This window comes from Larimichthys crocea, chromosome I (assembly GCF_000972845.2).
Source record: "Larimichthys crocea isolate SSNF chromosome I, L_crocea_2.0, whole genome shotgun sequence".
In the NCBI taxonomy this organism is placed as follows: Eukaryota; Metazoa; Chordata; class Actinopteri; family Sciaenidae; genus Larimichthys; species Larimichthys crocea.
In genome coordinates, this window is record NC_040011.1 from 26786596 (window position 1) to 26809294 (window position 22699).

At 44.3% G+C, this 22699-nt stretch overlaps 1 protein-coding gene across 1 annotated transcript; it reads right to left on the reverse strand.

Moving 5' to 3' along the window:
* Nucleotides 1-768: 768 nt before the first annotated feature.
* On the reverse strand, nucleotides 769-20712 carry bcorl1 (BCL6 corepressor-like 1). Its single transcript, XM_019278432.2, has 13 exons — nucleotides 20666-20712; nucleotides 16878-17111; nucleotides 14199-14273; nucleotides 11507-14101; nucleotides 11147-11279; nucleotides 10347-10814; nucleotides 7972-8159; nucleotides 7453-7719; nucleotides 7189-7355; nucleotides 6770-6915; nucleotides 5800-5877; nucleotides 4412-4583; nucleotides 769-2584 (listed from the first exon to the last, which is right to left on the reverse strand). The coding sequence occupies exons 3-13, from the start codon at nucleotides 14202-14204 to the stop codon at nucleotides 2236-2238; spliced, it is 4569 nt and encodes a 1522-aa protein (XP_019133977.2). The 5' UTR covers nucleotides 14205-14273; nucleotides 16878-17111; nucleotides 20666-20712; the 3' UTR covers nucleotides 769-2235.
* Nucleotides 20713-22699: the final 1987 nt, after the last annotated feature.

The following is a 22699-nucleotide window of genomic DNA, read 5'->3' on the forward strand; positions in this document are numbered from 1 at the left end:
CATTCACTTTTTCAGCAGTCCGAGCTACATTAGCCCGTCTGTTGGATCGGGCCACACAGGCCAACACTGTTGCCGGTTCACTGCTTTTCCTTCCTTGGACCACATTTGATGGGTGTACTGACCACTGCAGACCCCACAAGAGCTGCAGTTTCAGTGATGCTTTAACCCAACATGGCCCTTATCAAAGCCACTCAAGTCCTTGCACTTGGCCATTTTTCTTGCCTATAACAACTGAGGACAAAGTGTTCACTTTCTGCCTGATACATCCCACCCCACTGACAAGGTGAGGCGTGTCAGGATGTCAGTGATCATAACGTTATGACTGATCGGTGTATACGCATACAGCAACGATGAATAAAAACCATTGTAGAAGTACAATTTAGCTTTTATATTAAAACGTGTTTCCTCGGGATCTTCACCTCTATTTAACAGCCTGACAGCACAGACAGGCACGAGGCAGAGAGCACCGGGATGAGGTGTTGGTACCCAGCCAGAACTGAACCAGATTTATGAGAACTGCTAACACTACTGCCAGATAAAGTGATTGTGAACAGGTTTTCCTCAGGTAGCGAACAGATTACTGTGATGTTACTTTCTCCGAGGGGCAAATTATCCGTGATTTCCAAATATATTCAGTAAAATGACTGAGGTGAGAAGGATGATTTGAAATGCACCTGAGGGAGAGTTCTGCATCAAACATTCAATTCATTATAATAATCAAGTCCATTATAATAATCCAATTGTCAAAACAAAGAGATAAAAAAAAAACTATGATTCACAATCATGCTTTATTCTTGTTGATTTCTTATAAAAGAATCAAATAAAAGGCTCTTCAAGATCTCACACACCGCTCAGTCTTTCAGTCTCGCTGTATCCCGGTTTTCTTTAACTAAACTATACTTTTCTTTACACCTCAAGTCTCTTCATCTTAAATATCTTTTATTAGTTTGTGACTTCAAACCAAAACATCATTGATTGTCAACACAAAATCGGTCTTAGCACCAGTACAATAAAACTGTACTTTAGCTTTTTTGAAATACTGTTTTTGAAGGAGGGAGGAAAATCTCAGAATAAAGGGATCCTAATAAGTACATTTCAAAATGAAGCACCAACCATACAAAGCATTTTTTTTTTCATAGATAGGCTTGTCTGATACACAAGAGGTCAAATATATTAATGACTATTAAATTAAGCACAACAAACAGTGTAAATAAAACACTGCAACACAAATCACTCTGGGATCTTGAAACACCATATCGGGACATGGGGGGGTTGGGGACAGTCGTGACTGCAGTTACGAGGGCGTCCTCAAACAAACAAGGAGCAGGCTCTGGACTCCAGAGATGGTATTACTTTTCCTCTGAGCAAGATCCACAGGATTCTGTATCAGTTCAGGAGGAGTGCAACCTGGGGAGTGGAGAACACTACTATCTGTCCGGTTCTGTAAACAAACTCTCAATCTCAAGGTCCAAAAAGATTCTTCTATTTCATCGTGACTTCCGACAGCTCAGTGCTTCCCGGGTTAACTCTGGGAAACGTGGAGGAGAAATAAACAACATAAGGTATTAGGTCCGTCCAGTGATGATCTCTCGAGGATGATGGAAATGGAAATGGGGCTCTGATGTGAGCGGGTGATTATGTTTGAATATTATGTGCTGTGGTCTCTCCTCTGCAGGTCTCCAGGTCTCCCAGGTTGACAGAGAAACCATCTGGGCCGGTGGCCTCCCTGACTTAAGCGTCTTAGCTTTACGCAAGAGTTCACCAAGATAAAAGCCTCGGATTATCTCCCATCGAAAAAATATCGCTTTCCCTCAGGAGCAAACTCAAACAAAAAGTCCTAAACTTAATCCGTCCTTTGCCACAAGAATACATTTATATAACCAAATGTGTTAACCCTGATGGCAAGATATACATATACACTACCATGTACATACATAATCGATAAAAAAAGTTTGCTCAATAGTTCTCATGTATTCAAATATACCTATAGATAGGAACCTGAAAGCTGCTTTCCAGCACCGACCACTCCCATGTGCAGGTCCATGTGATCATTTCATCACTTTCTGTCTGAGGTCTAAGGTTATAGGTGGAGTGTCAATTCATTGAAGCTGGAGTAAAAACCCATGACCCTCGTTACAATGGACGGAGAGGTTTCCTTTGAGCTGCTGCTTGCAGGGAAGGACTTGGGTTGACACACTTGAAAATAACAACAGGAGGAGCGCGGTGAAAGAGAGGCTATCGGCTGCGAGTCTTCCCTGTGTTTGTCAGCATCCCCTCCTCCTCCTCCTCCTCCTCCTCCTCTTCCTCTGGTAAGATGTGAATGGAGGAGCCCAGTAGTCTCTGGAGTTCTGGTACACATCGCACCAAATCTACAAGTCCCTCCTCTTCCTCCTCTTCCTCCTCCTTGTTTTTGCCCCTGTAGGGTGAAGCCAAAGCGGAGCTCACTTGGCTGACTGACACCTGCCTCCAGAGCTCGGTACACGACAAGCTCACCACCTCCAAGTGCGGGTAACGCGCCCGGAAGATCCGCGCCGACATCTTCAGACGCTTCAGGACGTCTGTCAGGAGGAACCAGTTGCAAAAGCTGCAAGAGAGATAAATATCTGGTATCAGCCACATGTTAGAACAGAGGTGCTTAAACTTTTTCTCCCAGTGTGCCTCAGTTCAGTTCAGTTCGGTTTTAGCATTTATTACCAATGATGGGGAAACTAACTAATAAAGTATCAATGGGAGAGAGGTTGAGCCAGATCCGCAAGCCAATCAGACACTCAGATCGGTCAAACCTCCACAGACAGCCTGAGAGAGAGAGCTTTGGTCGAGACACATAGAGTAACAATTACAGTGAGCGAGCGAGGACTTGATAAAGCTGTTATTAATCAGAGAAATAAAAAGTTATTTCCTGATTGTTTCACAGAGCTTACATTCAGCACGTATAGACACGCCTATAATTCAACTGTATTTCTTTTGTCTCTTTTTGCAGTCAGATAACTTTAAAGTCTTTGCAAAGGAAACTACCCTCAGCTGCCAGTTTATTAGGTAAAACTAATGCTGTCTAATACACAGGCAATAAATCCTCCCTTCATGAACGTGACAATGTTTTTATAGAAACTCTGATTCAATTTTAGGATCATTTTAGAGGCTGGTGTTTGTGCTGTGTTACACTGACAAGTGTTTTTAATATTTTGTCCTTTGTATTTCGATCAATCAGGGCAGGATAATGAGCAGGAACACGTCTCTTTACAAAGCAATAACTTTGATGAAGGTAGGATTGACACAAAGCACTCATCACACACACAAACGCATCCATTTCAACTACACACTAATTAGTACATTGATTTTCACGCTTCAAGGCAGCCGTTTGTTTCAGCTGACAATAATAAGTTCTGAAAAGTAACTAGCAGAGACTTGAAGCTTCCTTCAGACTGGTAATCAGGCTCAGTGAACACATGGTCTGCTTTTTTAGGCAAAGTTACAGTGGTGTGATAACGAGAGAACAAACTCCGACGTCAAGTTTGAGAGTTAACTGCCTAAAAAGGTTTTGCAGCCACGAGCTATTAATGGGAAACTCAGCGGGTAAACAATAAATATGGACACAGAGAAAAAGCAAACAGACTCAGTCTCTTGCTTTGAAAACATAACTGTGTGACAGGTGATGAAGTCTGAGAAAACAACTACGTGATGCAATCAATACAACAAACACTCTTCTATACAAACAGCGGACATGGAACGATATGGGTTGTTACTAGACGCTAACGGGAATTCAACTTTTTTGATTAAATGTGATGATACCTCGAACTCCACACTCAGAAGTCCTCATAACTAAATCACTGCAATAACCCTTTAATCCTGGTTCACACCAGGTTACATGCAGGAGCTGCATCACACCCAAACATTTATCTGTATGTGTATCAGCAGAGCCAACAGGCTTAACCATGATAACTTCTTCACAGACTATCATTGAATACCTACCAACCTCACCGCTGGAACTCTGACAGATGTACTTCCATCTATTATATCAGTATCGGCTTATTTTACATCAGTTTCCATACATAATGTGAGCAAAGTGAAACAGCATTAAATCTGAGATGACACATGCTAAATTTAGAAGCATTTTTCTTATAGGTGGCAGTGCAGAAGCGATGAATAATTTAAAACAGCCATAACTCAGTAGTCAAGCGTGTGACTCACTCATAACTTCACAATGTTGCACAATTCAACCCTGTTTAAAAGATTAATATCACCAGGTTATTGTTTTTTTCTAATCAGCTACCGTCATGCGTCTTTACTGGATGTGGATTTAAACTGAACGCACAATTTTTTTTGTTATTCAAAAAAAAAAAAAGGATTGTGCAGCTGTGGTGAATGCACCCATCCATTAATTCTGGCCAGCAATACTCATTTGTGAACTCACCCCTGGGTTAATGACACCTGAACATGATAGCAGGGTAAGAGCGGCTCGGAGGAGAACTCAAACAGAAGGCAGTCTTTGTCCGAGTCAGGCTCGGTCTTCCCCGTTGTGTCCTCCTCCAGCTCCTGATTCTGCTCAGACAGCAGGAAGTCCCAGCATGGCTCCTGGTCGGTCTCTGAGAAGAAGAAAAGTTAACCGAGGTGAGGAGGATGATGAAACTGAGCTGCCTAGACACAAAGGGTTTGGACGCCCTCTAGTGGACAGCCTAGTCATACAAATCATAACACGGCACACGACTGACTGCTGGTGACGCTGTAATGAGTTAAAGGAATACAAACTTTATGATGTCAGCCGCAGCTTGAAGTTAATTAGACTCTACACAGAGACACATGGCCACATGTTTTGACAGATTATTTACTGATCATTGTAAGGCGATAAAGCAGAGTGTAATTCAACGCGGAGTAAAACTTCGACACTGTGAAACAGATACTTTGACAATTCAAAGCGTTGTGTTTTCTGTGATGGGAAATCAATGATACGATGGCTTCTAAAACCAGATCATGATCCTCGAAATAACATCAAAAAGAGACTACTATGAAACCACACGTATTTTACAGAAACATATGCAACATTAAGAAACAAAAACTCAGGATCGTTAATATATCCATGAAGAAGTAGTGAGGGAGGACAGACTTTGATATATGTGTGTAAGCAATGTGTAAACCCAATGACGGTGAGCACGATTATATATATTTATATATAATAATTTACAACATAATTTAAAACCTGTTGCATGAACTGAACTGCATAAACTAATGGCAAGTATGAAATATTATATAGGCAGCAAGATGAGATTAACAGGGTGATAGACTGGCTGAATAAATTAAACTAACTTGGTCTTTATGTCATCGTTATTACCAAAGCATTCAGTTTTAATTAGCTTTAGTGTGAAAGTAGTGAGAGCTGTATAATGAAATAAACAAACAAACAGCTGTAATAAATAATATTATAGATATCTGTCCTCTATGGGGGGGACACATTTATCCAGAAAGTTTATGCAGAAAGCCGCAGTCTACTTTCTCTTCAAGCTCTTCCATGCAACTCTAATCCTGTCCTCCCTCTACTGGATAACTGGCTCCCTGTGGCTGTTTACACTGATGCTGGTACACAACACTAACATCCCTCTGCGTCCCGATGGTCGAGCCTGAGCCCGGCCTACAAGCTAGAATAATTTCCCAGCAGCAACATGGCCATTGCTCCAATAAGAATCAACTCCTCGCAGCCAGAGGAGGAATGAGCTTCTTTTTTTTTACCACCACGTTAATGAACTGAAATAGATTTGATTTGATCAAAAGAAAGATCGATCCAGCTACCATTCAAATGTTTCTTACCAAACAGGGAGCTGCTATAGAAATCCCATGGTAAAGTGGGATCCTGTTCCTTGCGGCCGTCCAGGTCTTTGAAATATTCTGAGGAAAAAACAACAAAGTTACATTAAAGTTAAGTTTGCATGTAATCACTGCTTGATCTACATTATGTGTGAAGGAAAACATATGTTGCAGTTGTTTGAAGAAAATAATAGACGATAAAATTAAAAAAAAAAAAAATCAGTACTACGTATCAGCAGATTAACTTTATCCGCAGTTTGTCTTTGTGAAATGATCCGCCTGCGGCCTTCCAATGCAAAGAGAAAACTGGGCAACACAGCTGTGTGTGTGGCTGTATTAGCTGCTGAGCTCTCATCTCTCTATTTACCTGCGATCCAGTGTGTGAGACTAATACACTCCAGTAAACACTGCCACAGCAGCCAAGTCGACAGTGAAAGAAATACCAGTGGCAGCGAAGTGTTGGCTTGCTTACTGAATCTTCACAAACTGGCAAAGTACTGGTGAAAGATCCTTAAAACTGGTCAAAACCATCAAGTGTGTGTGTATAAACAAGCTGGTTTGAGGATTTCCCCTCTGGTCCACAATGACAAGCCAGAGAGAGTCATGCATGTCAAAAAGGGAGCCAGATGTGTGATTAATCACTTTGCCTGGCTCAGTTATGAGACGGAGCGTTGGGGTTAGATGAAGAGCTGCAGCGCTTGCATCACTTTGTGTGAACTCGTCGTCAAGGTGAGCTTTACTTTTCACCGTGCAGCTCTTGTTGTATAGAAACCAACTTGAAGGTTAAAGTGGAAACATCTAAAAAAGGATCAGACTCAAACGTCTGAAAGCCGTGTGACAATATAAGATTTTGCAGCATGAAACCTGTATTGTTCTCAGTGTGGGAGTAGGCACAGAGCGTATTAATACATCGACACGTCGCTTGCGTGACTGTAAAGTAACTAGTTGCATCCTAGAAAAAAGGATGAACTACCTGTGAGGAAGGTCTTCATGCTCTGGCTATGAGCCAGTTTGACCGGTGTGTGTCCAGAGTAGGTGGCCAGAGTCGGGTCTGCACCGTGGTTCAGAAGCAACCAGACTATCGGCAGGTTATCGCTCGCTACTGCATCATGAAGCGGCCTGAGGAAAGAACAATCAAAGCACAACCACCTGTCAGGGATCGCACAACCTCACCTGAATCTATGTGCACACATGTTGTATATGTATCAGTATGGATGTATGTTCATTACTGTGAATAATAAACAACAGACAAGATATCCATCAAATACATTTAAAATAAACAACGTGTGTGTTCCCTTTAAGAATATGACCATATGTAACCACTTGACATCGTGACCACTTGACAAGTTGCATTTGCCCAACAAAGACTGTGAGATGTGACAGAAGGCTCACCGTGTTCCATCCTGGGCGCTACAGTTGACGTCAGCGCCGTGTTTCAGAAGCATCTGGACAATCTGAGTCCAGCCTCGAGAGGACGCCTCGTGGAGAGCTGTGTAACCGGCATTGTCACGCCGATTGACCTCCCTGATGTCCTTCTCAAGACAGTACTGGACTACGTCCTGCGCAACAGAAGTAAGACAGGCGACAATGTTCAAAAAACGTTCACCGTTAAAGGTTCATGTCAGCAACACAACACACAAACAGGTGGATTTTTACCTGATAGCCCAAGCGTGCAGCACGTTGCAGCAAAGTCTCCCCGGCATTTTTGTTGACAATCAGCCGACGGACCTCTGGAGGAACGGGCCTTTTGGGCGGAGACTCTGAACTGCTGCTTCTTCCCGATGAGCCTTTCTTATTGGATGGAGATGACGGCAAACTCTTTGGAGTGGGTGGGGGGCTAACTGTTCGTTTTACATCAGCACCATCATCATCCAGGGCAAGTGAGGCGCCACGCTTCCCCAGGCTGCTGCGTTTGGTCTTAATCTATAATACAGATTTATTGATTGGAGCACTGTGTGAAATGGAACCACTTGTAATGCACTGCCAAGTTAAGGCAATGGGATCCACCTGTCAAGGACGTTCGCAGTATAAAACTAGCTGCCATCATAAATGTGACAAGGGTAGCATTTATCTAGCCACAGGGGGGCACTGTAAGCTAATATATTCATGGTACAGTGTACCTGATCAACCTCGTATGGTTTGAAATGTTCAATAAGTGTGCAGCAAGCGACTTACCTTCTGATCGTCAGTGTCACATAAGTGCTTGCTTTTGAACTTTCTCTTCCCTGAAGGCTTGTCATTGCACTCCGGAGATACCTCGCTCTCTTGGTAGCGGACTGACCCAGAGCGAGTGAACGAGGGTCTCCGTGGAGGAGGGTCTGGACTGGAGGCAGTGGGACTCGGACACTGATCCGCCTGTGGATCTGTAATGACAAATCGGATTGGAGGTTATGCTGAGTCGAACCAAGCTGATGAACAGAGTGAAAAATCCTCAAGCAGTCTTTCAACATGCCCCAGTTTATCTGTGATGCACTGAAGCGGCTGCTGATCATCCGCTGTAACATATTACTCTGCTCTTTGCAGCCCTTTGCTCAGGTTTGCCACATTTCTGTAAAATCTCAACATACGGACCTCATGATATGTGTTTTATCCACATCAACAGGTACTTGAGGTAGGAAATTATGAACTTATCATGTTTAATAGAATATTTTATTTACAGTAAACTAAGTAACAGATTATTTTAGGCTAATATTCAGAAAGCTTCTGTATTGCCCAATCACCACCCCTCTATTTACACGAAATGGTTCGATCCTGCCCCCAAACCAGGCACGATGATACTTGCTACTAGCAGTAAACTTCGAGTGAGGAGTGTCCTAATGAAAAATCTGTCTTCCAGAGCAAAGAGTAAGAAAAGAAAGACAGGGGAGAGAAAAAAGAATAGCAACAGCATGTCACCCAATTTTTCACAAAGAAAAGGTTGCTGAAGTCTCTGAGTCGTGGAAATTGTTATTTTAGTCCAGAGTGAAAAAAGGTAACTTTTGCTTTCCTTGGCATTAGTTCTGAGTGTTTACATTTCGGCCCTCTTGCAGCTGACATTTAATCAATGCAGGCAAACTTTTATCAAGCTATTCATATGAAGTCGGTTATCCCTGCTCCTGCATGGTGTCAGGACAACAGATGCAGCTTCAGGCTCAGCAGCCCCGTCACCCCCAACTCCATATGCCGACCAATGAATCAGCCCAACTTTCAACTGAAGAAGGAGGTGAGCGGCATTATGTTGGATGACATGTGAGTTGGCATAATTACAGGGGGTGTGGGGGATTTTTTAAATTATTATTATTATGAAAAAAGGGATAATAATTCAAACACATTATATGAAACAAAAACAACCTGGTGATTGTTGAAGGAGTTGAACTTATCTCAGTATTTTGTATATATGTCTCTCATCATATACTGTATATACACCAGTTAAATCTGTCTCATAATCTTCTATCAATGCTTTCCTAATAAACTGTTTATGGAGGATACAGCCTCATAAAATGTATTTGTCCGTGTTTATTTGATATGCTTTAACCACAGAAGCCCCAAGCTGAGCTTATTTACGATTATTTATGGTCTGAATTATTTATCCTTAATTCCTAACCAGATCATTTACATGAACACATAGATCTAATCTCATCAACGTTGTCTACCTGTGTCATTTAGAAGCAAATAAAAACAAATATATATATCGGGGTATGCATTTTATCTTATATAACAGCCCAGTTGCTGTTGTCAGCACAGATGAATTCATCAGATATATTTTTAAATAGAATGAATAATGACCTAGTCTATGAAACAGCAGAAATAATGACAAATGCCCGTCACAAACCAGCATATCCAAATGTTTTGTCTGGGCAGCAGCCAAAAAAAAAAAAGAAGGATTAATATATAATGGTATTAAAACAGAACAATTCAGGCTGATTTGTGAGGCTGTTACCAACTAATGTTTAGTGTGGTTCAAAGACTAAAACAATTATTTGATTATTAAAAGGCTTCAACTAACAATATTTTTCATTATCCTTTAATCTGAAGATTATGTTCACAAATGATTTGATTATAAAATGTCTGAAAACAGTTTAAACTGTGTATTACTATTCACAAGGGCCCAAGCTGACATCTTCATATTATTTCTCTGAACTACAGTCCAAAAATGCAAAGATGTTCTGTTAAAACGCCTCACAACGGAGAAACTGAAATTAGACATTTGGCAAGTCCAGCGTGTAAGATTTACATTTACAGAATATGGCAAGAAGTGTTTTCTAGAGTAGCCCAAAATGGACAAACTAAACACTGGTGAGGTGTTTGCAATCAGCAACTGCATTGCTAGATGCCACTACGTCCTACACCCTGGTCCTTTGAAGGGGTTAATCTATTATTAGAAAATGTATCAAAGCCTGGATTGTTTAAAAATACTAAGAAGCTGCTGCACTCAAACTTTAAATAATTCATTTTAGAACTTTCTAAATTGTTTTCATCGTGTCTGTAACTAACAGCTGCTTTTTTGATTAAGACAGGAGCTGGAAACAGTTAATTGAAAATGGGCTGGTCTCTGGAGACAAACTGCGTACCTGCTGGAATTCCACTGTCCTGTCTCTGGGAGTTCGATTCTTCAAGGTGCTCGCCATCTTCCAGCTTGTCTTTCTCAGTGATGTACTCCCCAGTCTGATACTTTTTGCTACGGCATCGCCGGCGTTTCTTATGAGAGGGCGCCTCGCCCTCCGCACTGGCTGTCTTGCCTTTGCCCTGGGACGCTCGCTCTGGCAGGGGGTTTGAGCGGGGTCTCCCTCTCGGACGGCGGGCGGGTTGCGTTGGACTCGGAGGGGGTGGCAGAGAAGCTGGGGGAGGAGGCATTGGCGGGGGGGGAGGGGAGGGCGTTGCGAAGCCCCAGAGGTCGAGTCGGGCCTCATCAGCTCGCCGTCGTCCTCTCCTCAGCCTTGGGAAGGAGCTCTCTGTAGTGTCGGTCTCCTTGCTGGATATGGAGCTATTGAGAGACGCCGGAGTCTCCACTCTCTGTGGACTGCTGCAGCTATCTGGAGCTGATTAAAATCACAGTTGATCGTTATACGCACATCATCTCCTATGTATGTAAATATGACTAAGACATTGAAAAATGCCACTCAGACAATACGTGTGGCATTTCCTGTCTGCTTAATACACAAACAGCTACAGGACTGCGGCTGACTGGCAGGCTATTTATCTCCATAACTAAGGCTGTGAGATGCCACAGTTATCTTACTGCAGGCTAGATAAAAGGGTACATGTCTGACACAACTGCAAGCGCCGTTAAATTTGTGATATATTTCAGAATTTGGCCACACTGTGAGAACTTTACAGGGAAGTAAATGCAACAGGGATTATAAGGCTCTACCTGGTTTGTTGCGGGTTGGTTGTTCAACCTTGCTGGGACTAATCTTGTTCCTTGAAATCGGCTCTTTCCTCTGTGGGGAAAGTTTTCCCGCTGATAGACTCTCCTCCAGCACAGGTGCACATTGTTTCTTCTGCTAAAATACACAGGGGACAGAGTGAGCACGCTGTATTGGATGCTATTGATCACAAAGCTTTCATGGTGATGGAGAGCATGTAGCAGACTCCACAATAAACGGGAGGCCAATATAATAGTTAAAATCTCAAAAGGGGTGATTACTGCTTTAGGTATTCCCTTTAAATGAAACCAAAGGAAAATAAAAAGAAACAAACAAATGTGTTTAAAGCATAAGTAAAAATTCACCTTCTTTTGGCAAGACACTTTGGTTGGAGTGTTTTCTGTGTCTTTCTTCTTTCTTGTAGCTTTCTTTGACGGGCCCGTTGGTGACTTCTCCTTCGCTGGCTTCTTCGGGGTGGTTTTCTTTTGTTTGATCGCAGCAGCTTTTCCTTTGGTTGGCGTCTCCTCTTTGGTTCCGTTTGTTTTCTTCTCAAATTTGTCGCCTCCCCTTGCACACTGGCCTGTAAGAATAGACGCAACCATGCCCTCCAATTTGTCACCGGGAGGACTGTCTGACGCCCCACTTTCTTTCTTCAATATCTCCCCCTCTAACACCTGGGCTAGTTTGCTCTCCATCCTGTTCCCATTTGTTGATGCATTGCTCCCAAAGAGATGAGACTGGCCAGCAGGCTTTGAGGAGCCCTGCTTCACTTGTAGTCCCATGTGTTCTCCCTGACTGGTGTCTAACTCTGTATTATTCTCCAAAGGCTCTGTCAAGTTCGTTTTACTGTGCCGCTTCACAGCTTGAGTTGAATCCCCTTGAGAAGGCACACCAGGCCATCTTTCCACAGACCAGTATGGTGGGTATTCAAAAGCAGAAGTATGCTTAGAGTGGGTGTCTTGGCTCCCTGCGAGCGGACTCAGAGCATCGGCCTTTCTTGACGCAACAGGTGAGGTTTGAGTATTACCCTCGCCCGTCAGTGCTGTCGTTTCAAGAGCTTGCTGCTTTACAATGGACGCAAGGTTAGACAGGGGAGACTTGATTCTCTCCCACTTATCATCCTCGGGTTTGGACGGGCTGTGATGGGCGCTCTGAAACTTTGATTCTTCTGTAGCTGTGGCACCCTTTGTCTTTGGAGATCCTTGTGTGATTTTTCTCTGAACAGACGAGGCTTGGTGGGGAAGATGAGGCGGCTGTTGCCAAGCCGGGTTGACAACCGTGGTCGAGTATGGCACCGCTGTTTTGCCATTTCCAGTCTTCTGATGAATCTGAGCATTGGCAGAGCTTGACAGGGCAGTCGTTAGGGCTCCTTTAGAGGGACAGGTCTTAGTTATGGCTGTGCTGGTGTTTTTAACATGTTTGACACTGTGAGCATGCTGGTTGCCCTTTATCAGACAGGATGGCTTCTTTCCTCCTGAGGCCAGATGTTCTCCTTGGTCGATTATTGATATAAACTCCTGCTTTGCAAAACTCTGATATTCATCTGCAAAAGTCCCCTTTCCATCTTTGCCCCGTAGAGTAGAGGCCAGTATTGGGCTGGCCACACCTACATACGTCCCAGGGATATTTTTTATGGGGTCTTGTGAAGATCCCTTACCCCAGCTTGGTTTAGGCTCTGGGACCTGGTGATTCTGAGGCCTATTTATTTGTTTTTGATGGGATCCATTTCTGTGCGTGTTGGGTAAGATAGGATATTGCACAGCTGAGCTATAGGTTGTAGAATGAGTCCTCTTTGAGTTCACAAAATCTCTCTGATTCAGCTCATTATTATGAGGCTCAGTCATCGTAACTGGAGGGTCACTTGTGCATTTTGGACGTTTTGATTTAGCAGACAGATCAAGAGGTACATCTCTCGGTTCAACTGAGCAGGCCGTGTGGTCCTCTGGGGCAGAGGGAGGTGTCGTTTTAAGAGGGCCCGTGGTTGTCTTGTCTATGCTGTTGCCCTTCTCCACATGGTTCAGTAGCCTGTTCTTGGCCAGTGCAGAGCCACGGCAAATGGCAGCAGTGGGAGACAGTGTAAAGCAGGTGGGTGCTGCAGAAGTTAATGACGGGTGCTGCAATGGTAGTGCAATAGCTGGTGAGGCTACCACTGAGGCTAAAGATTTATGCTCTCCAACAGATTTGGCATTCTTATTAGATGAATGGTTGGATTTAAGTTTTGATGTCGATGTGCCTACTTTTTTCTCTGCTGCTGAAGTCCGGCCCACAGAGAACGGATAGGGATAGGTCCGCATGTGTGGTGTCCCTCCGACACCTGAGCTTTGAGGCTGAATTTCTTTCTGAAACTGACTGGCTGTGGCTTCTCTCAACGCTGCAATCTGACCCAATGCTGGTGGAAGAGTGATTTTACAAAGTGGAGAGGAAAAATTAGTGGGAGGAAGGAAGGCAACGGGCTGGACTGGTTTAAACATGGTGGAGCACTGAAACCCAGGTGGGACGCTCTGCACAGATTGTGTTTGCGGGTGTGTTTTCTTACTTGACGTCACATTGCTGTGACACGGGTTGAGCGAGTCCTCACGGCTGACTTTTACACCACTTGACCACTGCGGAGTTGGGAAGACCCCGCCGCCATCAGCCTTGAGTTTAGAGGCCTCAGCCCTTTTGTCTGCTCTCTTCTCTGAGCTGGTGAGGGCCGAGCCGGACATTGGTGCATTGTTGGGCTGTTGAGGTGGAGAAAGCTCGGGGCTGTGGTTGTAATTGCTAGTGTCCAGGCAGGCTTTCGCTGTCTTACAGTCTGTTGTTGGAGTGGTCTTGTTTTGCTGACTGAGGGTAACATCTCCTCTAAACTCAGGGGGTAGCGTCTGGGGGGGATTTCCCACCATACTAGACGCTTTATTTGGAGCACTGATCTCTCTGCTCACCGTGCGTCCATCCCCTACATTCATTAGTGTAGGATCCACCTGAGTAATAAGAGAAGTTCATAAGGCCAGCGTTAATTGGATAAAACATAAGAATGTTCTAATCTAGTAATCCAACTGTAATGAAAAAATATACTACCTGCATAGGTGTTTCTTTAACACAACATGCCTCAGGGGTTGCTGAGTCAGTCAGGTGAGGGTTTACAATGATACGCTGCAGAAAAACACAAGGAAAAGGACACTTCATGTGTTACCACTGCTCGGACTTTTCATTTAATCTTTCACGAGGGAAGATTCATTCAACGCAACAGCAGCAAATGATTCAACATTGGGAAATTGAAAACTTCCTTTCTTTGAGAATGGCTCGGAGGCCAGATATGTTACAATTTCCTCAGAACAGGTAAACAATGCAGGGAAGCAGGTAGAGGTGTGGTAAGCTGACGAACGCGTTCAGTTATTCCCTTTGATTTCACTTGTCGTGCACACGGGGAATACTAACAATTTGTCAGCGTTGATCGATCCGGAAAAGCAAATTATATTTACTCAAATCTGGATATTCAGTGAAGGAAATGAGACCTTAATGCATCAGCTGCAACATGGGAGCAGATTACGAGCCAACAGGCACGACACGTAAAAAGGCCACCATTCTTAAATACCAGATCACTCCCCGTCCCACAGCATTTTACTTGTGTTTCGCAGGTTACCTCTAAAATTCTGTTGCTGGTTGAAACTGTTTCATTCACACTGGAGATGAAGAGAGGCTGCCTAAATCCTTTTCAAACCTTCTCGGCACAACAGATCCACACTGACACTCCTCTCAGAAACAAAACACTAAAGCATGCCATGGGAGATATTACAAGAAAAACAAAAAAAACAGTGACGCAGAGTCGCTGGTATATTCTGCTGTCAAACGTATTTAAAGTGCTTACGGGTTTTTGTGTGGCGTACTGCAGTGTACGTACGCTGTGCAGCTGTTTTAGGGGAAAATCACTCAAATATAGAACACGTAAATACAAGATGGGACGATTTTGTGGTTTTGCCTATTCAATAAACAAACAGTCACAAAAACAGAGAGTCTTACTTATGCCCTGTGACCTGTTGGGCCCCCTGCGCCTGTGCCTGGTAGGCCCATTCAGTAATCCATCCATGAGGCAATCAGCTGTGACTGCTCAAATGATCTTTTATTAGTGAGCGGCTGCTGGTGGAGCCGTGCACACTGGTGAAAAGCGGATGGCTGGAAGTGAGCAAAAGTTTTGCTACTTCCTAACACCGGACAATTATTTATGTATGATTACAATAAAGCCGCCCACCTCTGGTTAAATGAGCAATACACACACCTCCCATCACAAAACATACACAATTATGATTAACAATGTGTATAATAAGTCAATCTATCTTGATGCCATGACACCACAGCAGCCCCCTGTAGAGGTGAGCACAGGACGACTACAACAAGGCCAAACAAACCTCTGTGAAAGCTTTTTTTTTAATGTGAGGAGGAGAAACATAACGACCATAATGCACATAATGACTGACACACCAATCTCTGCGAGCACAGAGGCTGGGAAAAAAAAGGGGCTCCGTGCAAGAGGAAGAGGGTCTGCATTCATTTCACCAACAGTTGCTCACAGCTAGTTTGTCTTTGTGCGGCGATCAGACGCGGGTTTACTCCGCCTCCATTTGAATCCATCCGCTCTGATGTAGGCCAATAAACGCATGCAGTAGTCCGTGGGTAACAGACACCCCATAAGAAGCAGTGTTGTCAAGCTCACTGAAAACAATAACACACGTCCCAATGCCATGTGTGTGTGTGTGTGTGGGGTGCACATGCATGCTGTGGCATTGTTTGCACTCACAAACAATGCGCTTTTTGTGTGTGTGTGTTGCTTCGTTATAAATATCAGCACGGGAAAAACTCTGGAGAGCTCCGTGTGTGTGTGTGTGAGGGGCTCTCAGGTGATCGCTCCATCCACACACACATACACACACACATACACACACACACACTGTGAATCCACATAAAGACAACGAGCATGGGTTGAAATGCGTGCATGAGTGTGGATATATTACAGGAGATGTATTATCCATCACCCCCCTCTCTCGGGTGGAGTGGGGACGCAATGTGTCACATCCCCCCCTCCAGCCTGATAAGTTAAGTCAACATCGGTGCAAAGCCAAAAAAAAACAAAAAACACAACAAACAAAAGTCATAACAAAGTAACACCGGCTGCAAACAAACAACCCATTTCACCTCATAACACGCTCTCAGGTCAAAAAAAGTAGCCAGCTGGACAACTCACTCACTCGCTAACAAGAGAGGGGCTGGGTGACACAACTTATTTTACAGGACACGCTGCTGGAGTGGCCACGGAAAGAAAAAAAAAAAAGGGGGCAACTCCGCTGACCGCCACCGCAGCTACCGCCGCCGCCGCCGCCGGTAGGTCCCCAGCTCCCTGCGCAGCGGAGTCTCCGCTAAGCCCCTCTCACCGCTCCCGGTGGTTTACATGTTGAGGCAGGCTACTGTTATTTATCCCCGGCCGACCTAACGTGTGGAGTGCTCCCCCCGGTCTCTCGGCCCTTTTTGGTGGACTGACTGACTGAAACACTTCGGTGTTGAAAGGCATTCACCGAGCCCCCGCCGACCCACCGAGCCTCTCCTCTCTACCTCTCCCTCTCTCCTCTCCGTCCCCCCTCCTGCTTAAGACTCTCTCTCCCTCTCTGTCTCTCTGAAATACTGAATAATTCCCGAGCTAATCAGCAGGAGAGATACACAAATAATAAAAAAAAAAGATGTCCAATGACACAAACAGTTACGAACCCGCTCGTCCAGATGGCATGTGAACGACGAACAGGCACGACTCGGATACGGCCGTGTCCAGCCTTTCGCCTCCGCCGTCCGCGGCTGCTCACTAATTCTCGACGTTTTTTTCGGTTCTGGAAAAAAAAAAAGTCCAGAGAGGGGAGGCGGGAGGGAGATAGGGAGAGAGGAGGAGGAGGGGAGGGTAGGAGGGGGGTCGTCAAGACAGTCCGTTTCGTATCGCCAGTCTCCAGTCTGGTGGGAGAGAGAGAGAGAGAGAGGAGAGAGAGGGGCAGAAGGGTGCTCTGTAACAGCATGGGAGATGTAGTGCGCGGCTATCCACGCCCAGGATTAGACGCTGGAGAGGCTGGGAGGGGTAAGGACTACAGGTACCGGCATGCAACGCGAGCTCCAGCCGCTCAAGGGGAATGAGGAGGGGAGGGGAGGGGGAAGGGGGGGTCGCGACCAAAGAGTGTAACGGTGCGCTAAACTGAAAAGGCTTATCGGAGTAACGAAGTAATAAACTGTATGTTGTTTGTTTTTATTTATTAATTTATTTCAAAGCAGGATGTGTGAGGAGCACTCTGCGGGGGTCTGCGTCCCACTGACAGTCAGGTCAATTAACAGAGTCAGGGCAGTGGGTGATGGCTGCTGAACGGAATTACCAAAATATTTTTTTTTGTAAAGAAAAGAAAAGAAAGAAAGAAAGAAAGAAAGAGAGGGAGTGGGAGAGGTTTGGGTCTGTTGCAGGGGGGAATTAACACGAGGAAGCAAGACTCCGGTGCTGGAGGCACTCCAGTTGCATGCTGTAGGCTGCAGGCTGATGCAGCTCGGAGAAGATGGAGGGTGGGGGGGGGGAGCACACTAAAGCTCTTTATGCTGATTTTTGTGCAGGATTTGAAAAACCCCCCCTTAACTATGTGAGATCAAACTGTGTGTTATATTTCAATAAGTTTGGGTACATTTCTGTTCAGTGCCACGGATCTAACTTAACACCCCCCGATTGAAGGTTTAGCTGCTATAAAAAGCTCTGGAAACACACACACACACACAAACATTTGCTCACAAGGTGACAGTAAAAATCAGGAAACTCTCTTTAGTTGGGCTGCTTGTATGATATGAGCTGTGTAACCATATAGAAAAAAAATGATATTAGAGATCTGTAGAGCCAATATTATCACTCTCATCTTACGGCTCAAAACACACAATTAATAAACGAACACAGTAACATGACAACTTTCCTCCCTTGGATCCACACTGAATACTTATTCACTATGATAGACTACACTGTGGGCTGACTCCACTGAGCCAAACTAAACTGTATGATTTCCTTTAGTTTGTGGAGGCCAAGGTTTTCGTCGGCGTGAAGACACTTTGTCTGCAAGGCCACCAATAGTTACCGATTGTGAATATGAACACAAAGGCTGCCACTCACTATGCAATGCACCTCCAGTTCACCGTCATTCACATCATGAAGTGAGTTGTGTGCCTGTGATCCAAGCCATGACATTTTCTGTCACAGTCAGGTCAGGTGTGGTGTGGTTAGATTTCCAAGAAAAAAAACATTCATTCAGGAGGCTTAACATTTGAATATTTAGCACTTAGATCTCTGCAAAAACAAGACAAGATGTGCCATTTCATACAGATCATGGCCTTCAAACCATACCGAAAGTAATCCAAGCATGCTTCACACAGCACTGAGTTAAACACAGCGGTGAACAGACAGGTTATTTTCTAAATACAAAGCTCTATAAGGATGAAACAGCTCTAATATGATGCATCCCTGAGAGTTAATATCATATTTACATCATTACACCATGTGAATAAAAGCCACTTTTTACTCACAACTTCACTTTGAACGAGTGCACAGCGAAACATGAGGTCAGCTTTTTACTCAATGTCAAGTCTGACTTTAACTTAAGTTGCTAGGAAAAACAAGGACAAAGAGGAGCTGACCAGAATACACAAGGACCAACAACTCTTCATTTCAAGTATGAAAGGTGAATGACAACACATCTGCAACTTCCAGTCACACACAGGCGAAAGGGATAAAAGTTTGAAATGAATGTGTGGAGCTGATGATTTGCACTTAAATCTCCTACCAAAAAATGATAAACACCCCCACAGGATATTTAGTTCTCCTATTCCATAATCACATTTTGGCACAGGAGTTAAGCAGCACAGGTTACCCTGCTGTAATTAGGCCACTTGTCTTACCTGAAAGCAGCGTTAAGGCCTGCTGTTTACAAGGGTATCCACTCCTTTAGGCCAACAAATTTCCTACTTTTCTCAACACTTGTGGTGGTGAGGAAATAACCGTGCACACGCACACACTCACACACACACACAACACACAGCGAGGCTGACATCGTCAAAGAGTTTGTTTACTGCCATGCACGATCCGTGCCGTCCCTGACCACGGAAGGCGGTGCAGGGCAAAGCAAGAAAAAAAAAAAAACCCCGATCCTGTCCGTCCACCGAGAGGAGCAGCAGCAGCAGCAGCAGCAGCAGCAGCAGCAGCGGGGAGCTCAAACTATTTCGCTGCTTTCCTATCGCGGAGTGGATCGAGCCTCTAACATGCCCCCTTTCGCCATTCGCTCAGTAATGGCTGCGTGCAAAAGCAAGCCAAATCGTTGACAGATGGCCAAACGGTGAAATTGGGAAACCAAAAAAAAAAAAAAAAAAAAAAAAGGGAAGGCCGATCAGTTAAATGAATAAATGACAAAAAAAAGGCTGTAGAGAAACCGTGAAAGCAGCAAGGAGTATCACAAAGTCAGGCAGCTGACACATCGCATTGTGTCTGAGCCGGGGTAACCCGGAGACCTCAACGACCGCGCAAGAGCTATCCCGGTAGTGACCGGCTGCTCGGGGGCTTCACCAATTATAGACGAGTTTGGTCCACAGGCTCCACATCGGGTGTCTGAAGGTGTAGGGGGGTTAAAAAAAACTTGTTATGCTTGCAATTATAAATCTCTCGAGCAGGGATGTGGTATTCCGCACATGCACTATGACAACTGCGATAGCACAGATGAAGGAAGGCACGTTGTTTATTTCGAAGGCCTGATTTTTTTTTTTTTTTTTTTTCTTGTCGTCTTCAAAAAAAAAAAAAGTGGACATACATGGTCATCTATCTGTGAGTCCTATTGGTTGGAGATTATCGACCTTATTTAGGCCGCCATGGTTTACAGCGACGAGGATGTCCCGTCTAAGTTCGTGGTTCACCTGGTCAATATTGAATGTCGAGGCTGGGGGGAAGGCGGTGGAGGAGAGTAAAAAAAAAAATCAAGCGCATTATTCTTCCATCTTGGTATAAGTAATGAATTATTCCACTATAAAAAAAAAAAAAAAAACGAGAGGGAGGATGGCAGCCGATCACAGAAACAGTGAAGGGTGATGTTCTTGTTTGCCAGGTTAATGGATGGCCCGATGCGCCGTCCACATGATGTTCAAATATCTGTCCGGAATGGGAAAACGCATCACTTCGTATATAGTTACTGTGTCAGCGGTTGGATAGTCTACTGCATCCACAGTCGACACGCATGGACACGGCACACTCAAGTATGTCATCTCGATACACAACTTGGCTGTCCATACATGTGACACGATCCTACATAATGCCAGCGAGACATCACCGCAACTACTGTGAGCTCCTGCGAGGCACCGACAACTAGAAAAATACAGATATCCAGGTCAAAGTTTGGCAGAGTTTTACTCGCCCTCAATAGCGTTGTGCAATGCCCCCTTTAATGCCCCCTGCTCGCCCGTAACGCCTTTGTTATTAGTAATCGCATGGTATTGCACCGTCTTACCTTGCGCTCCGAGCTGTCTACAGCCACAAAGCCTGCACACAGCGCAACAAGCTATTGTTGTCTACACAGAGGCGTCCGTGCGGGGCCAGGGATGTGATTTTGAAGTAGAATGAATACAGTATGCAATTTTGGCTTGTCCTCGCGATCTTCCCTTATTGCCAGTGTTCGGTCTGCAGCAGCTGGAGATGAAAATCGCGCACCCTGGGTCCTAGCGCCGGGTAAAGCCCTACAGGTGAATAACAAACAGACTGGTGCTCGGTGGGTTTGAATCTTTAATTGCAGGGGACTTCGCTGGAGTCAGATAAATAGTCCTTCCAAGGCAGACTGTCTCCGATTTTTTTTTTTCTTCCAACCCCTCCCACGTGTTTCAACAAAGATGTGCACGTTCTGCCTGGATGACACTTCAATAATGGTGTCAATCTGATCACACTGAGCACTTTGATGCTCTGCTGTCACGCTGAAAATGAACATTAGACTCCCAGACAATCACGCACATCATGGCACACCTCATGCTCTCATTTAATTCCCAGTGGGCCTTCAAAATAAAGAGCTATTATAAGTGTTTAAAATGTACAACAATTGGCAGCTACTCCCACTGAAGCCAAACTTAGGCAACAGTTACATCAAACGTGTAATGTTTGATTACCATGGACATGCTGGGCACAGATTCAGGGGCCAGGAAGTCAGGGGGCCAACAGAGCCAGAGCATCTGTTTGAGGTGACTGTTAACTCTGATACTGCTGATCTGATAGTTATTTATGTATGATACACAGCTGCACAGGTCAGACTACTGTGGCTACTACATTATAACTGGTCAAGCATGTGTGACAGCTGTGTGCTTTAAAAAAATAAGAAACCTGAAAGATATGGGGATCTTTTCTGGCCTTACTACCATCATTACTTCACTTTAACTAGTACGTCAGTATAAAACCTGCCCCCCTTTACTATTGTGTCCACCACACTTTTGTGATTCTGTGATTATTTAGGACCTCATGTATTTTATTTTGCTCTTCAGATGCAACTTTTTCAATTGCTTGTTTTTTCCGTACCAGGGTTGAGGGTCGGGAGTCTTGAAGGTATATTTGCTCCTTTGTCTTTTGTTTTTCTGTAAATGTTTATATGAAAATTGGCTCCAATAAAAATATCTTTAAAAAAAGAAAAAGAAAAGAAACCTGTTGCAGTATTAACTAATTGCAGATTGATTGGTATAGGTGTATACATCAGGGCAGAAACGTCAAAGATGTGTTTTCAAACAGGGGGTGTCGGTGTGGATTTGTAGTGGCGGGAAAACTTGCACAGGAGCTTCTCGTCGTGTCCTGTGTGAATAAAATATTGATGTTCAGGTGCAAAATAAACATAAGCAGTGCGTGCAGCTACATATGACAGGGTGGGGGCGTTAGGTGTTTGCGTCCAGCAGAAAAATATCTCATCAGTCTATGTTTATAACCATAATAATATAATTGAATCAATGTCTGCCATCACCTGAAGATGATCCAATAATGCAGCGTCTTTAGTAGCTTTTAGTGTCTTTTTATTTCACTAATGAATCATAGATTGTTCAAAGGGAGCTCCTGTACGGTAAACAGATCTGAAACAGCTAGTCCTTGTTCTCTTGGCAACATGACACAGACAGACTAGACGAGACACACCAGATGTTCTAAAAGTACAAATATAGAAGTTCGGTAAAACACCGGCACACAAACAAGTCTAATCAGTGACAAAGAAGCGCACAAAGCTGGCAAGTTCTTTGTCTTTCTTTTTTACTACTTTTACATGGATACCTGTGCTGGACACCTGAGGTCAGGACCTCCTGACAACTTATTAGTGGCTTGTAAAAGTAGCTTAAGTCGGTGAACAAATCAGGCCTGCTGTTAGTGAGTTAAAGGCCCAATTAGGACCCAAGGGTCGAGACCTAACCAGTGGGATGTGAGAATTCACCAAGAAGGAAGCAGCAACGGTCTGAAGTCGGGTAAGCCATGTCTCAGTGCAACAAGTTTATTAAACGGTGTGCATTGAGTCATGCTCCCCTGTGAC

Coding starts and splice junctions, on each gene's coding strand:
- bcorl1 (XM_019278432.2), bottom strand. Junction 7,720..7,971: donor GTGACACTGACGATCAGAAG/GTAAGTCGCTTG, acceptor TCTGTATTATAG/ATTAAGACCAAACGCAGCAG. Junction 7,356..7,452: donor CTGCACGCTTGGGCTATCAG/GTAAAAATCCAC, acceptor TCTGTTGCGCAG/GACGTAGTCCAGTACTGTCT.